Source organism: Nuphar pumila, chromosome 3 (assembly GCF_984573655.1).
Source record: "Nuphar pumila chromosome 3, dmNupPumi1.hap1.1, whole genome shotgun sequence".
Classification (NCBI taxonomy): Eukaryota; Viridiplantae; Streptophyta; class Magnoliopsida; order Nymphaeales; family Nymphaeaceae; genus Nuphar; species Nuphar pumila.
In genome coordinates this window covers 106,943,500-106,959,579 of record NC_143251.1, presented here as the reverse complement: position 1 = coordinate 106,959,579, position 16,080 = coordinate 106,943,500, and the positions used below count along the sequence as shown (strand labels likewise).

The 16,080-nt window shown below is 38.5% G+C and overlaps 1 protein-coding gene across 2 annotated transcripts; it reads left to right on the top strand.

Moving 5' to 3' along the window:
- Positions 1 to 6,512: 6,512 nt before the first annotated feature.
- LOC149843221 (nuclear transport factor 2-like) lies at positions 6,513 to 15,728 on the top strand. 2 transcript variants are annotated; one of them, XM_089999656.1, is made up of 10 exons: positions 6,513 to 6,937; positions 7,047 to 7,102; positions 7,208 to 7,345; positions 7,689 to 7,992; positions 8,073 to 8,308; positions 8,419 to 8,596; positions 8,692 to 8,816; positions 8,911 to 8,976; positions 14,134 to 14,200; positions 15,041 to 15,728. In XM_089999656.1, exons 1-10 carry the CDS (start codon positions 6,934 to 6,936, stop codon positions 15,307 to 15,309), a joined length of 1,443 nt encoding a protein of 480 aa, XP_089855782.1. In that variant the 5' UTR covers positions 6,513 to 6,933; the 3' UTR covers positions 15,310 to 15,728. The 2 variants fall into 2 exon arrangements, with proteins under 2 accessions (XP_089855782.1, XP_089855783.1); XM_089999657.1 differs by having other exon boundaries at positions 6,517 to 6,758.
- The last annotated feature ends 352 nt before the right edge of the window (positions 15,729 to 16,080 follow it).

Genomic DNA, 16,080 nt, shown 5'->3' with positions numbered 1-16,080 from the left:
GTTTATAATTTTTGTGCTTTCAGTTGATTTTTGCTCATTCTAGTGAACGTATTAGATTTTTGATATTGAAAACGTTCTCAAGTATTAATAAAGTGATTTATTTGGATTTGAATTGTGGATATTTATCTCATTCCCTATGGATTTGACCCACACTCGCCACTATTGTAGAAGTTCAGTTTTATTATTTGGTGGTTGATTTTCCCTTGTTTTCATTGTAAAAATATCATTCTAAAATCATTGCTAAAAAATGGTACACCATCTCCCTGACTGTTTGAGCATATATTTGTGAGGATACGTACATCCTAAGTATAACTGGTTCGTTGAAATCTATTCATTTTGCATTTCGGGTTCATATGTTATTTTCACATAAAAATGCCTCATGAATTTATTCAAAATTTTCACTACAAATTTACGGGTCTTACAATAGCGGGGCGACAATTTACATGTCGAAATAAACCCTGCTAGGTTGTTCCATATGCATCATTCTGCTGCAGTAGCAGGGTAAATCTCTAGATCTTCAGGATAACCGAGCTTCTTGATCTCCAAGTGACTTGAAGACCCTCCAAACTTTTTGGTTCATCAGATCTAATATGTCACTCAAGGTGGTACCATCAGTATCTACCTCGATAAGCATAAAGTTTTGAAGAAGTTCAACAACATAATTTTTCTTATTAGAACGTTAAATGCCACATAGGTAATTTCGTACACTCTATACAAAGAGAATATGAACCCAACCCCAATCAGTTTTCTAAAGCACAAGATGGTTTTCGTGTGGGCAGAGACTACCTACCTCAAGTAGGATAGATTAGGTTAGATGAGTTAAACCTAGTTAAGAGAAAGATAGAGGAGGTCAAGTTGTCAAGACCAAGGGGTCTTTACTCAATTGGGTTCAGTCTAGGTCAGCTGGGTCTAAGCTCACCTCAAGTGGGATCGGTCTATGTCAAGTGGGCTTGACCTAGGCTAGGACCAAAAACAAAAGAGAAGAAAGAAAAGCTAACCTGGTAGGTCAAGTGAGCTGGACCCAAGTAGGCTCAGGCTGGATTACACAAGTCCAAGTTCACCTCAATTGGGCTTGGTCCAGGCTAAAACCAAGAGAGAAACGAGAAAGAAGAGAGAGGGAAGAGAAAAACAAAAGAGAGAAAGTAGAGAGAGAAGGGAGGAACCCTTTTTTCTAAAGGGGGTGGGGGGTATTTATAGGCCTTGGGTGTGGGCCCCACCCCAAGGGCTAAACATACCCGTTTTTCCTTTTTACCCCTACCTTCTTGAATATGGATAGTTATGTCCCTTCTCGGGTCCTTCTATATATTTCTATGAGATATTTATGGGTCCCACAAGATATTTTTGTAAGATATTTATGTGAAGATTACGGGATATTTTGTAAAGTCTGCACATTTTAGGGGTTTTGTCGATATTTTTTGCAAAAAAATGTGAGTATGTCATTCTCTTCATCTCGATGAGACGAAGCAGATTGGCTTTATGAAATTCTCCAATTTTGCCCAATGAATGAGATATGGCTTTCTAAGTATTTGAGTGTATATCCTTGAGGATATATATTTTACTCATGTTCTAGAGGGAAAGGGTTACCACACTTTCCATATACAAACAAAAAAAAATGAACACAAACCCTATATATACATGTAAATTATCAAGCTAAAACAAAACTTTGAATCTCTTAAAGTTGACTGCATGTGAAAGTCTGACAATTCTGCAATCTTTTCATGATTTCAACACCAAAAGTACACTTTTGCAACTACTATCACGACACTCTTGACAAATTCACATGTAATATAGTTTCGTATGGATTTTTGCAATTTTAGTTGTATATTTGTGAAACTCGTGAGGGTTTTTTTACAAGGATTGTTGTGAGTTTCCCACCGAATATCGTGCAAAATTAGTGATTTTCATGAAAACATTATACATATTTCATTTTTAGTGATATTTGCCATATAGTACAATCATTTTCCATTTAAAACCACTCTTAGTTAATCAATGAAATAAATTATATTGATTATTTATAATCTATTGATGATAATAATTATCGTCATCCATATGTTGATTATCTGTAATCTATGAATGGCTAAGTTAGTTTAAAACCGATGATAAATATCGTCATCAATATAATTGTCAATCGATGATAATTTATCATCAATATAAGTAAAATAGCTGATGATTTTTATCATCGGCTATATCCATTTTTTTAATTTTGAAACTGACATAGCCAATGATTCATTATCGTCGGTACTAGAAATACAATCGATGATTTTTATCGTCGGCTATATCCAATTTTTGTTCCTTGTTTTTTAATTTTAAAACTAACATAGCCGACGATAAAAATCATTGGCTATTTTCCTTATACTGATGATAATTTATCGTCGGCTATGTTAGTTTCAAAATAAAAGAATGGATATAACCGACGATAAAAATCATTGGCTATTTTTCTTAGAGCGACGATAATTGATCGCAGGCTATGTTAGTTTTAAATTTTAAAAAATAGACATAGCCGACGATAAAACTGGTCAGCTATATCCTTAATACCGATAAATATTTGTCGTCGTCTGGTAATTGGCGATGATTAATTATCATCGTAATTATAAAAGATTTATTGTGACGATTAATTATCGTTGTAGTTTCAAATCGATGATAAGCAATATCTCTTTCTGACCATCTTTCACATGTTCTTTTTCATATTACTGATGGGATAAGGGAGATGATAAATTATCATCGGCAATTGTTCTTTTCACCACGTCATTATATATCATTGAAATTAAATTCTTATTAACGACGATAATTTATTGTCGCTATTTTTTTGTCAGTAATGACCTGTTTTCTTGTAGTGGTTGAGTCCGGTTAATATCAGCTATGCACTCTATATTGAATCTTGGATGCAAATCTAAGTTTAAATCCTAATCTAGACATATGTAAATGTTGTGTTTAAGTTTAGTCGGTCTAGATTTGGTTTTAGCTGATCCCCATTCGATGCCAAACCCAAATGGAGATCCATTTATAGTATATCTAATTAGGTCGGACTTGGTAATGCCTAGATCTGATCTAAGACCAACCCATTTACATCTCCACGCACCCCCTACACACACATATCATAGCTGCATGTGTTTTTGGCTTGATCTGAATCTGCACACAATTGGATGCTATTTTTAGGATCTGTATCATAATAATGTGAGCGAACCGAAAAGATATCTGGCCAAACCGATCCATTTACATCCCTAGTCTGCATCTTTTATTGATGCATAGTCCAATTTAAAGTAAGACGCCACCACCAGTTGCAGAAAAGAAAAACGCCTTGTTTTTTCATTCCATCAAGTAGAGGGCTCATATTTCTTGGGTAGGCCTTTAAACAGGTAAGATCCTGGTCATCCTCTAGAACTTCAATATCTGACCCGAACTCGATGCTCGGCTGCAAATGAACCAGATATGGTATGATATCCGTTCCAAGTCTGACATGTTTTTTGGGGATATTGATCCTTTTAAGTAAGATACGAATGTACTTTTGGATCCGATTTGGATTTGTTCAATCAGATTACTTTCTGATTCGGGTTGGATTCAAATCAACATTTTAAATCGGATCTAGAATTGATCCAATTCAAAATCCAACCTAACTACATCTTTTTTATTTGTAAATAGCTTGTTTTTGTACTATTCTTTCCAGAACGAGTGTTTGGATTCAACCTTACCTCCTGGAAACTGATTCGGATCTGAATTTTGATTCAGATTTGGATCCATGATCCAGTTCGAGTCCTACTCATTTGCACCCCTAGGCCCTAAGCCCGACAGAGCAAGCTGCAACCGTGACCAGTTGACAGCCCCTGATCTCACGTTTATTGGGTTCGGATTGGGCACAGGTCTCATGGGATTTGGGTCGGATCCGGGTAAACTTGTCTGTGCTCGAGCCAAGTCACCTTATTAAGTATGTAGCTTACTAGCTTTGTTTCACTCAGACCTATGCCGCAATGCCTTGTTGTTGGGGTGTCAATTAGGCCCGGGTATTATCGGATCTCTCGCTGCAGAAGCAGTCCAAAGTCCAAACCCAGGCATCCCGGGTCAGGCACTCGAAAACCATCTGGTACTCAACCCGACATCCACCTGTAGCAGCTGGGGCTGTCTGATATGCAGGGTTCGTGTCAGTTCCGGGTTTACCGGAACCCCAATTAACAGCCAATTGGGTTAGAGTACCCAACCATGATTTTATCGGGTCAAGAAAATGAATCCCAAAGCTGACCCATATTGTTTAAAGGTATTTAAAGTATATGTTTCTCTAAATAAATACATATAAAAAAATCAAGTTAGCCCGAACCACATGTTATTTGGATTAGGTTCATATTGACCCGAGTAATATTCGGGCTAGAGATTTTCATGCCCTTAGGGTATTCAAATTCAGGTTGGATTAGGTATCTAGTACAAACTCGACTGATCCACAACCTTATAGGTTACGACTTCAAAAGGATTGGATATTGTGGTCTAGCTAGATCTTGCTAGATTTGAATCTCAAATATACAATGTAGATCTGAACCGAGACATATGTGGTAATAGTGGGCCCAGTAAAAACGATGAAATTATTAAGTTCTTTACATGTACAAAAATGAAATCATGTTGGATTTTGATCTGGATCCAAATACGATGCAGCAACAAAAAATACTGTAAGAAATCCAACTTAGCATAACTGAATCCGATCCAAATCTAAATTTGGATCTTGATGTAAGGATCCGAATCCGAAAGTAATTGTCGGTCTCGAATTGGATATTCGATCCGCTCGCAGACCTACCAATCGGTGTGGACCTGAAGGTCGTTTCTCTGGAAAGTTCGCAATGAAAATTTGTCACGTGTTCATATGAGGTCAGCACACATTCGCATGTGCCGCTGGCGCTTCAGGGAAAAGCCATATTGGGGGACACTTTCTCTAACCCTTAAAAATGAGGCCTTGTTTTTTCATTAAATAACCAATATGCCATTACCCGTATTATTCAATTGGGAAATATTTCTTCGAGCTGTAGCCATTTACTGAAGATTATCACTTTACGTTCACAATTTCAGACCATCAGAAAGAGAGGATTTCACGAACTCGAACGCCTGAACGCGATCATGTTCATGAACTTGGTTGTGTTTTTGTATTTCATATGCTGCAAAAACCTAAGAATTGTGTATCTTGAATTGTGCATGATTAGGTCTTGTTACGGGGAGTTTAACAGTACTGCATGAAGACTATGATACGCTCTAAAGGTGACACGTTGAATACAATTAAGTTTCATAAATTCAGGCTATCAGAAAAAAAGAGAAGTTTGAGAATTCAAGTGTTTGAATGTGATCATATGCTTGTGAACTACTTTGTGGTGTTTGGTATTTAGACCAAAAGGCCTCGTTGTTTCATGAAATTTTCCGGATAAAGGGAAAACCTGATGTAATCCTTTCTCACCATGAACCAAACAAACATCAAATCATTATTATGATGGGAAAAGTGTCACCACACAAGTGAGCCACAGTTTTTTCTACCACCTATCACTTTTTTATGTGTAAATCCTTTGGTACCTTCGCGTGTAAAAGCTTATACCTTCCCCCCTTATAAACGCTAGACTGAACTGAACGATCTTTTAGAAATATATGATCATTCTCTTAAAAAAAAATTATTTACAAGGGAATGAAACAAAGCCTAACACTTGTGTACCTTGAAATTGAATTATGTTAGATGCATTTTAAATTTTTTTTTCTCAGACCTTTCGTGCAACTTTCATGAGAAAGTGTTGAGTTGATAGTTATAATATACTCCTTTCTCGCTATGAAAGAAACAAACAACAAATCACTATGGTGAGAATGTACCATATATACTGGCACAAGTGGGTCTGTGTTTTTTTTCCTCCACCTGTCATTTTTTTACATGTAGATGCTTTGATCCTTCCCCTTATGAAGCTTTTTCATAAGAAAACTGTGTTGGCCAGGGTTTTTTTTGTTGGAAACCTGTGCCTATTCCCATAAAAACCCTTTCCTTTACATAGAAATAAAACAATCCAAGCCTTGAGGGAAATTAATCTCATTATTTGATCAGGTATGGTCCGAGTCTTGTTCATCTAATTCTTATAGAATCGAAGTATGATTTCTCTTATAATAGGTCAGATTGGACTTAGGTCTGGACCCTATAGCAGCATCTTAAATCAGATCTGAGTTTGGTCTCACTTAGGTTTGAATCAAACCCGACCCATTTACACCTTTATTTTATATTTTTTGATAAGTAGGCTGCGGTTAGGGGGACCCTTACCAGAACCGCCCCCATGTGGCAGAGGGATTCGATCCTGGGCTTTTTATTTATTTTTTATTGATGACGAGAACCCTCACCGAAAAGAGGAAAACGCTGGTGGGGCCTCACGACACACCTAGCGACGACGCCGTGGATCGAACCGACTCGGAAGCAATGAGGCCTTGGAATGATTCAATTCATGGCATTCACGTAATATGTATAGAATCCAGGGCTGATGATGCAAGGGATCCCGGTTTTCTTTAACCCTTTGGGTTTTGGGGTTTGCCTCTTAGTTTGTTCCAGAGGGACGGTATATAAAAAGGGAAAACCCTCGCTTCGTCTTCTTCCTCACTCTCGCTCTTTCTCTCTCTCTGAAACTCGGCTCCTCGTTGACGAAGTGGTGAGAAGAGTGGGAGGAAGAGGAAGAAGGCGACAGTTCCTCCCTCACTCCTTCTGCAAACCCTAGATCGCTTCCGCAAGCGCCGAATCGTCTGGGACTCGCTCGATCTCCGATCAAGTAACCCTCGTCTTCTCTCCCTACTCGATCCTCGCTTCCGTTCTTGAGTTGGATCGTCTCTCCATTGGTGTTTCGTTTCGCGATTCGGCGATTTCCGCCCCTTTTCTCCGGTCGTCGGATCGCCGGTGCTCCTTTGGATCTGGGAACCGGTGATTCGTTGGTTTCTTAGGGTTTTATGGGTCTGTGCTCGGCCCAGCTTCGGGTTTCTAGGGTTCTCTTTTGGTTAGTTGTGATTTCCCCCTTTTTTTTTATTTCGTTTTTTTAATCTATTTTCGGTGTTTGTTTTAGGGTTTGAGATGGCTTCTCAGCAAGCTGCTGCTGGATCTTGCCCTACTGCTCAAGTGGTATGTGTTCTTTTTTAGTCCTTGCTCGGTTGTTTCTGGCTTGCTACTTGATTTTAGGGCTTGTTTTTTTATCTTCGTTTTTTCAAATATTTGGTTGATTGTCAGGTGGGGAATGCCTTCGTGCACCAGTACTACCATATCCTGCACCAATCGCCCGAGCTGGTTTATCGGTTTTACCAGGATTCGAGCAAGCTCGGCCGCCCCGATGCCCAAGGAGCGATGAGTTCGATCACCACAATGCAAGTATGTAATTTCCATGAGCGTCTTTTTATTTGGTAGATCTGCATTGTTTATGGCTACGTTTCATCATTTGACTTGCTAGCTCATGCTGATATTCAATGTCTTTGTTTATTTCTTTGATATTGTCGAGTGGAATTCTCGGGTGTTCACAAAATGTACGTGTCTGTGAGGGCATCTCGTTTGGAAACACTGGCTGTAATGTCTATCATTAGGAACCCAAAATCTATTTTGGTTCACCTTGTTAATATTAGAACATATTTCTGCTTGCATTTTTATGGATTTTAGAACTATCTGATTGCATTGATGCGTGTCCTGGTACTGAATTTAGCGTGTTAAATGAGAACAGACGATCAACGATAAGATACTCTCAATGGATTACTGTGAGTTCAGGGCAGAGATAAAGACGGTGGATGCTCAGAACTCCCTTAATGGCGGAGTTCTTGTGCTTGTGACTGGGTACCTGATTTCAAAGGACAATGTCAAGAGGAATTTCACTCAGTCCTTCTTTCTTGCACCTCAAGATAAAGGGTACTATGTCTTAAATGACATCTTTAGATATGTGGAAGAGGTTGGACAGCTTGAAGTAAATGCTGGGGTGGCGAGCGCTGTTAGTGAAGCTGCTCATGCCGCAACTCCTACACCAGAGCAAGGTGTGGGATCCTAGCTATTCTGTTTTATTGAGCACACCTTGTGTCCAATTTGATATTGAATGCGTTCTTTTTCTATGCAGAGCCTGCTCCTATTCAGGAGAATCATGTGCCAGACGAAGCTGCTGATCTGTCTGAGGAAGATCATGATGGGGAGGAAGTCTACAATCCTTCAGATTATGAGGTGGATTCTCTAGTGGAAGAGGAAGTTGTAATTGATGAGGTGTTTGATGAGATTCACATTGAATCACAGGCTGCTGTTGATTCAACTTCTTCTTCAGCTCTAGAAGAAGCTCCTAAGAAGTCTTATGCTTCAATTGTAAGTTTTCTAGTTCATAGGACACGCTTTTCACCTTTGAAATTCTCTCCCTGAAGTTAGAGGGTAGGGTATAAGATTAACCGATCAGTTAATGATATATCATGGTGCAGGTGAAGGTAATGAAGGAGAATGCTGCTCCTTCATCGGTTCCAGTATCTTCTCCTGCCAGGCTAGCTGCTCCAACTCCAGAAAAACAAGTGGTGCCTGCTCCATCACCAGTGCCTGCACCCGAGGTGTCTGCACCAAGTTCAAATGCTGCTGAAAGCAGCAGCGTACAGGAGGCTGAAGGTTTTGCGTCAAACATTATGTCCTGAAAATTGCTTGTCTAAAATGTTATCTTTTCTGTCCAATATTCCTTGTCTAACAGTTCTATGATGTTGCAGCTTCTGATGGGTATTCGATCTATATAAGGGGCCTCCCCTTGAATGCTATTCCTTCCCAACTCGAGGAGGAGTTTAAGAGGTTTGGTCCTATTAAGAGTGGTGGTGTTCAAGTTAGGAGTAACAAGGTATGGACCCATAAATGTCATGTTTGTTTATTATATTTATTAACAATTGATTAATCTAACTATTTTTATTACTGGTTTCTTAATCTTGGTGCAGCAACAAGGATTCTGTTTTGGCTTTGTGGAGTTTGAGTCATCCAGTTCTGTGCAAAGTGCAATTGAAGTAAATATCCTGGAAACGTTATAGTTATGCTATTAAAGTTACATGAATATTTGATATTCTTTTATCCTTGTTTATGCAGTTTCTACTTTGGTTTTGTCCTCATTCTATTTTGTTATTTCATTTTGATCTAACAGTCAGAAACTCTGCAGCAATTACTGTTTATGTAAGGTTCTGTCTAGTCGTTATAATTCCTATTTTTACTTGTAGGTTATATTATCTACATGAAGTTTTTTAAATGCTGAAAATGGTGTTTATATATTCCCAACTATCTATGATTGAGTCAAGTTAGTCTTGAACGAGTTTTCTTTAGATTTCATTAAACTGAAAATCAGTTTGTCATCAGCTTGTCGGTTGTTTTCTCAAGTTGTCATCAGCAATTTGTTTGATCATATGCCATTGGGTAATGGTGAAGGTGGTTAGTGGCTGCTATTTCATTATTTTTTCAATTTTTATTCCTTAAGTCATCTAAAGATGAGGGTGCCTTTTCTGTTTTGTCCTGGATATACACTATTAATTTGTTCAGTTGGTACATTTTGAAATTGTGTTACTTCTCATGGCCATCAATATTGGTGATAATATTAATGGGAGTTTGTTCTCTGGGCAATTTAAACATAAGTGGGTTCTTGGGAACATCTTGTTACCGATAATAATGATGATGGTGATGTTGATGTGTTGAAAATTTAGAAAGCAAAATAGATGATTCTTATTTCTTAGTTTGTAACTTTGTTGTGATATTTTGGAGTTTTTATTCTTTTTTGGATTTTTTTTAGAACACAATGAATCCAAAATAGTGCGATATTTGGTGGTCTTATGACTATGTCACATGAATACTACATTTTTACTCCCATGCTATCCCCTTCTATTTGTTATGGAAAATTTCATTAAAATGGCTGCATCCCTGTATCTACAGTATGTCTACATTAGTTTGTAAGGCTCTTTTAGCTGTTTCCAAATTCTTGTGTTATGAAGACTGGCTTATGCATAATAGGTTCTCAATTTTCTGTTATTTATTTTGTTTCCTGAACTAGATGGCATTTGGTGTTGCCAAGTTTTAAATTCTTCCATGAATGCTGTATGTTGCAAATAAATATTTGAGATTTTTCTCAGTATTGGTTTCTCATCATTGTTGAAGGTACTTTTATGTTTTTCTATCTTTATTTTTTCAAGTTGTCTTGTAAAGTTTTAATTGTCTGTGGAAAAATAGCCCCTTTGTTAGCTATTATCTTTCTTAATGATTTTTTCTGTTGATCTCTTTTTTGCTCTCGTGTGTGGGTTTGGTTACTAATTGCTGAATTAATTTAATAGTTTTGTTTTATTGCTTATTGAAGTTGCCCTTTTTTCCTCGTCAAGCCTGTTTTTCTTTTCTCCTGAGTCTAAATATTTATTTGTAGAATTTGTACTGTTAAGGTTGGTATGGTTTTTCAGTCGAGCAATCTTGCCAACAAGTACTACATATAGCTGAGATGTTTTGCCACTTTTTAAGACATTATCACAGAATTATTAAGCTTTAATGCCGGATTAAAAATTGACTTAGCTTACAAGAAATTATAGAAGAAACAAGAAATTACCACCACCACCACAAGGGGAATTCATAAAGTACACAAACATTTGGCTGCCCCATATGGAATTTACATAGTAATGTAAGGCTTCACAGGGTGGAAAAGTCCAGCCAGTTGAAAGAACAAACAACATAATCCAGGTCCTCTAACCTGCTACAGGTAATTGTAGTGAATGTACACATCTTCCCAGATGTGTAAGTGGTAGTTGCGCTACACTGAGGAAACTACCATGGTATATCAATCTTTTCTTTTTGGGTGACGTATCATGGAAATTAACTAATTAGGGATTGTGAAGACGAACAAGTGAAGTTGGATTTTCTCTTTTGCTTAACTCCAAAAAGACAGGATATTTTTAAACATGGCATCTGATTTGCCCTATTTCCCAAAAACTTACCTAGTGTTTGGATATCATCAAAAGCACACAGGACTTTTGCCTGCACAATCATTTGAAAACCTATGTTAAAATATCTGGGTTTTCTTTTATCCAGACACTGAAAATGCTATCCATTTAAATTGATGTGTGAACTTGTGCTTCTACCATTAAACTGAAGGAGAACGTAATAAAACTTAATTATTGTTTAGCATAATTTTCTAATTCCAAATGCAGGTGGCTTCCATGAGAAAATAAGTGCAGGATTATGATTTTGTTGACTTCATGATGAGTCATGAGAGAAAACAACGTATCACAACAAGGAGTGACATCTTATTGGGTGTTTGTAAAGTTGAAATGGTTTAAACATGCATGCAGAGGTTGAAACTAGTCCAGGAACTATGCATGGGAGGATCAAACTATTCCCCGTTAGAGTTTGGTTAAGAGCTTGTCTGTATCATTATTTAGTTGTGTGTTGGTTATTGATGAATATCATTAGTTATTCAGAGGATGTCTCGTGGTAGTGTTCTATGGAATGTCTGATATAATGAAGGATTTCTCTATTTTATCAGTGGGTGTTTGTGGTCTAAGTGATTAGTCTGAGTCAGTTCAGGTCTCAGAAGGATATGTGTATGAGAGGTGAGTTATTTACATCAAGAAGATTGTGCTTATAACAACTGCAATTTATTGCGAGTTAGCTATTGCTTATTTATGCAATATTATCCTTGGTTTAACAAGTCGGTCTAGATATTGTTCATTCAAGGGTTGATGGACACTATCGAAGTTATAGATTTTGGTTTTTAGTCATTATCTAGATGAGGGCGTTATAGGAATGGGACATATCTACTTTTTTTTGGTTCCTTAAATGGAGAAGTTTTGGTATGATTATCAGTAAGCTAATGCTGATGACAAACGAAGAAACTAGCTGGCACAAATTTGCTTTCAAAAAATTGGATCTGTTTGTCTATTATGTTGATTTCTTAAATTAGTGTTTTAGGTTTGCTAGAACACCACCAACCGAGGTTGAGATGGGTTGTTCTCCTTTAGATGCTGGTGTCTGGCTTTGGAAAGGAAGATGACAATATGCCATTGTTGTGTGTGATTGTGCGTGTCATTATAACCTTTACTTGGTTGCGACATTCAAGAGCATAAAATACAAATTATTTAGTTCTTTGACATAGTGATTATCTATGTCACATGGGTGCGGGTGCGGCACTTCCAAAAAACCCGGGTGCGGGGGTGCGGCAAATATATATATATATATATATATATATATATATATATATATTCCTAGGACTTATAATGGGACATAATTGTTGTGTACTTTGGCGCAACGGGACAAAATTGATGAACCAAAAGGATTGGCAATCTGATCGACCCAGCCTGCTGCGTTCTGCTGACTGTCATGATTCAATCATGTCTGAAACTCCCTGGTCTTCACGAAAAAAAATATAAGCGAAAGGCTTGATGTGATTTGTTGGAGAGAGAGAGTCTTCACGAGGCCTACGGCTCCACCGCCACTGCCATGCCACTGCCTAGGGTTATTCAAATTTCATTTATATATAGTTGCACCCAGATCTCCGGTCTGGACTCTGGATGACAGCTAAAAGAAATTTATTGGATTTGACATGTGGAAAAGAGAGGTCTACACCAGGCTACGGCTAGAGCACCCATCTCGTCAGGACAAAAGTGAATACTAATAGCCACCAAGGCTACCACCACCATTATCATTTATTATGGAGAGAGAAAATCCTTGTGGAAGAAGGATTATCATTTCCAAGTTAACAGTATGTTTTCCAACGCTGCGAATTAATTGTTTGGAGGCAGGAATAGCATGGGATGCCAACAAAGCTCGTCAGATGTTGTGGACACAAGTGCCCCTTTATAAAACAAGCGCAGCAGCAGCAAGCAGGCATCCACGCTTCGGCTGTTCTGTCCTTTCATTCTCTCATCACTATCTGCAGGGATCCAGCAAGGGGTGGGGAGAGGTGAAGAATCTGGAAGTCCTCATCAGGGAATAGGCAACTCTAAAGAGACAGAAGCTATCAAGGCCAAAATCAAAATCAAAATCCAGCAAGGGGCGGGTCCTGCTGTGCGGTCAGCTGTCAGCAGATTTTTTTTTTAAATTCCGCAGCCCATTTCGTAGGGCAATTTAAAAAAAAAAAAATCAAAAAATTGGACCAAAATAACCCTGGGTGCGGTCAATGCACCCAGGGTCGGGTTGGCCGCACCCGCATCGCGTCGCGTCGACGCAGGCGCGGCACCTGTCTGGCCGAATCCCTGTGACATAGGTGAGTATATATTTATTGTAAGTACTCTGGAGACAATTGGTCATGTTGGTGGAATTTGTGCTGCATGTACCAAGTATGAGAATTCTTCTGTCCTTAGGCAGAAAGCCTTTCTGAGTTTTTCAAGTTACTGCCAATCTGTTCAATATTTTTTTTAATGATTTTACTTTTTGAGGTGTTTCATAAAAAAATTTCTTCTTGATGATTTAACAATTTTTGGGGATTTATCTCTTTGTGATTACAAGTCTGGATATAGGCTTCATCTTTTGCTAGTACTGCCAAAGGTTTTGAAGGAGTAGAGAATCATGCTGGAACTTCTCATGGTGTTTTTTTCTTTTCTTCCCTTTTATCCCCAAAAATGTTCTTGGCCATTGAGATAGGGGCCCGTTAAGACTTCTTTCCTGAGATGCAAATGCTTTAATGATGGTTCATTTCAGGCCAATTTTGTTGTTTATTTTCTTATTGGTTTTCCAAGGAGGGATCCTATCATTATGTTTTTGTTCAATATTCAACTTATTTAGGGAAGCAAGATTAGAAATGATTAAATTAATCTTTGGAGCCTTCATTGCATCTTGGGAAAGTGGGAATATGCTTATTATTAATTTGAGTACACCTATACACATTGACTTAATATCTGTTTGTTTTTAATTATTTCTGCCAGCGAGTGGTCAAATATTATTCATAGGTGCTAGTGGTGCATGTGTAAATTAAGGTTTCTTTTCAAACCTCTAGTAAGGGAGTTGCTGTTAGTACAATTGCCCAATTTTATACTATAGTAGCAGAAGATTGAGTTATATTTATGAAGGTATGACCTATTCATTCAAATTGGTTAATGAATTTATTCATGTTTGCATTTAGACTAAAGACTATATAAAAATGTCTTACCTTGTGCAAGTTTTCAGTTTATTTGGCTTGGGAATTAATCTTAATTGTCTTGCAGGCTTCACCTCTTACAATCGGTGGTCGTCAGGCTTATGTCGAAGAGAAGAGACCATCTAGCTCTCGAGGTAAGTGGATAATGAGTGTCTTCATGGTTCTCGTTATTGTCTAATGAATATTTTCGTTTATGAGCTTAATGTGAGGAGCATTTGGCCTTTGGTACTTAATGCGTGTGGCCCAAAAATGAGGCTACCCTCACAATTTAAGCTGTCTGTTTCTAGAACATAGGTCTGTTCCAGACAAATTGGGGGCGAATATGCTAATCAGTCCATTGATGGTAGTCTTTTTATTGCAAGTGGTCTGTATTATTAAACTTTCACCTTCACTTTTTAAGACGGACAAGGCGTTTATGGTCTTACGATATTGGGATCCTTCTCCATTTTTCCCTCTTGAGGCTGCTTTGATGATGGCCCACAAGGGCTCCACACACTTGGCTAAGTGGGTCAGCTTAAAAAAATGTTGAGCCTGCACTCAAAACATCTTGCTTGCTGTGTCCAGGCAGTCTGGAATCTGTATGCATTGAATGCCATTTGGTTTTTGATGAATGGTGTTGGACTCTTCGTTTAAGTTTCATGATATCATGCATTATTGGCATCTGATGTAGCATCGCCTGGACAATCCGGATCAGTGCCTGTAGGGCCTACCAGTTGGTACATGTGTGGCATTGATCTGGAGCACTGGTATCATACCGTACTGGTAGTACCATCCACAGGCATCATACAGGTATTGTAGGTAGTACCATCAACAGGTATCATACCCGTCTGATAGTACCATCCACAAGTGTCATAGGTAGTACCATCTACAGGTATCGTAGGTAGTACCATCAACAGGTATCATAGCTCCTTAGTAACTCCTGTACATTAATGCTTTAGGCCAGATCACTGACAAGGCTTATGTTCATGGTGCAGTTGCCAGAGGCCGCTTTCCAAGTGGTAGGGGTGGATTCCGCAACGATGGGACAAGAGGGCGTGGTAACTATGGTGGTGGGAGGGGCTATGGCAGGGGGGACTTCAACTACAGACCAGAGTTTGCAAACAGGGGCGGTCGTGGTGGCTCAGCAAACCGTGGTGGTGAGGGCGGATACCAGAGGGTTGAGCATGCAGGGAATGGAGGTGGCCGAGCGAACCGAGCTGGTGGATTGAGCATGAACTCATCTGAGAAGGCTGTTGCTTCCTGAGTGCCAGTACCTGCTTGAGAAAGTACAATTGAAGGATCTATTTTGGGACATTTTTAGGGTAATGGAATCAATGGACTTTTAGGGCAATTCTAACACTGCAGGAGATAGCGGCAGGTGGACTCAAAGCCTAGCCTGTCCGGTGGTTGAATTTTCAGGGCGATTTGATTTGAACTTGGTGTGTTGTACTCTGTAGCATATGATGGCTAAGCGTTGATCATATCGGACCTTCATTTTGCATTATTCGGGTATAATATCTTGGGTAATTAGGATAGTTGAGTAGAATGGTGATTTTTCTTTTTTGTTTTTTGGCCTCCCCATTTTGGTAGCTAGCAGAGAAGGGAATTTAAGTGCGGGTAGTGTTCTAATGGTTGGTTGTAGAATTATAAATGCATTCTTATAAATTTTCCATTCTTGACCTATTTGCATGACTATTTTTTTATTTTCTCAACAATCTCTTGATGATTGGCCTTGAGTTTTGTTTTGTTTTTCCTGGATCAACTTCTACTTGCGACCGACGCGATCAAGGCATGGGCCTCCTCTCCAATCTGATACTGATGCGTTGAAAGAATTATTAAGATATCTTGTAATCTTTGTGAAGTCTGGGCAAGCACGGTCATTGTGTTTGTTATTCTTTATCTAAGATCCAGGTAATATTGCAAAGTTGGAAAAAGTATCTTCAGTTTCTTTATAACCAAAGTGCTATCCTTTTGCATTTTTTTCGCTATTTGTAAATATTTTTGAATTCTTTACCTGTGACAAGATTCCCGTCGT

Excerpts from the sequence above, each read along its gene's own strand:
- LOC149843221 (XM_089999656.1), top strand. Across the intron at positions 7,103-7,207 it reads CTTGCCCTACTGCTCAAGTG|GTGGGGAATGCCTTCGTGCA; the intron begins GTATGTGTTCTT and ends GTTGATTGTCAG. Across the intron at positions 8,977-14,133 it reads CTGTGCAAAGTGCAATTGAA|GCTTCACCTCTTACAATCGG; the intron begins GTAAATATCCTG and ends ATTGTCTTGCAG.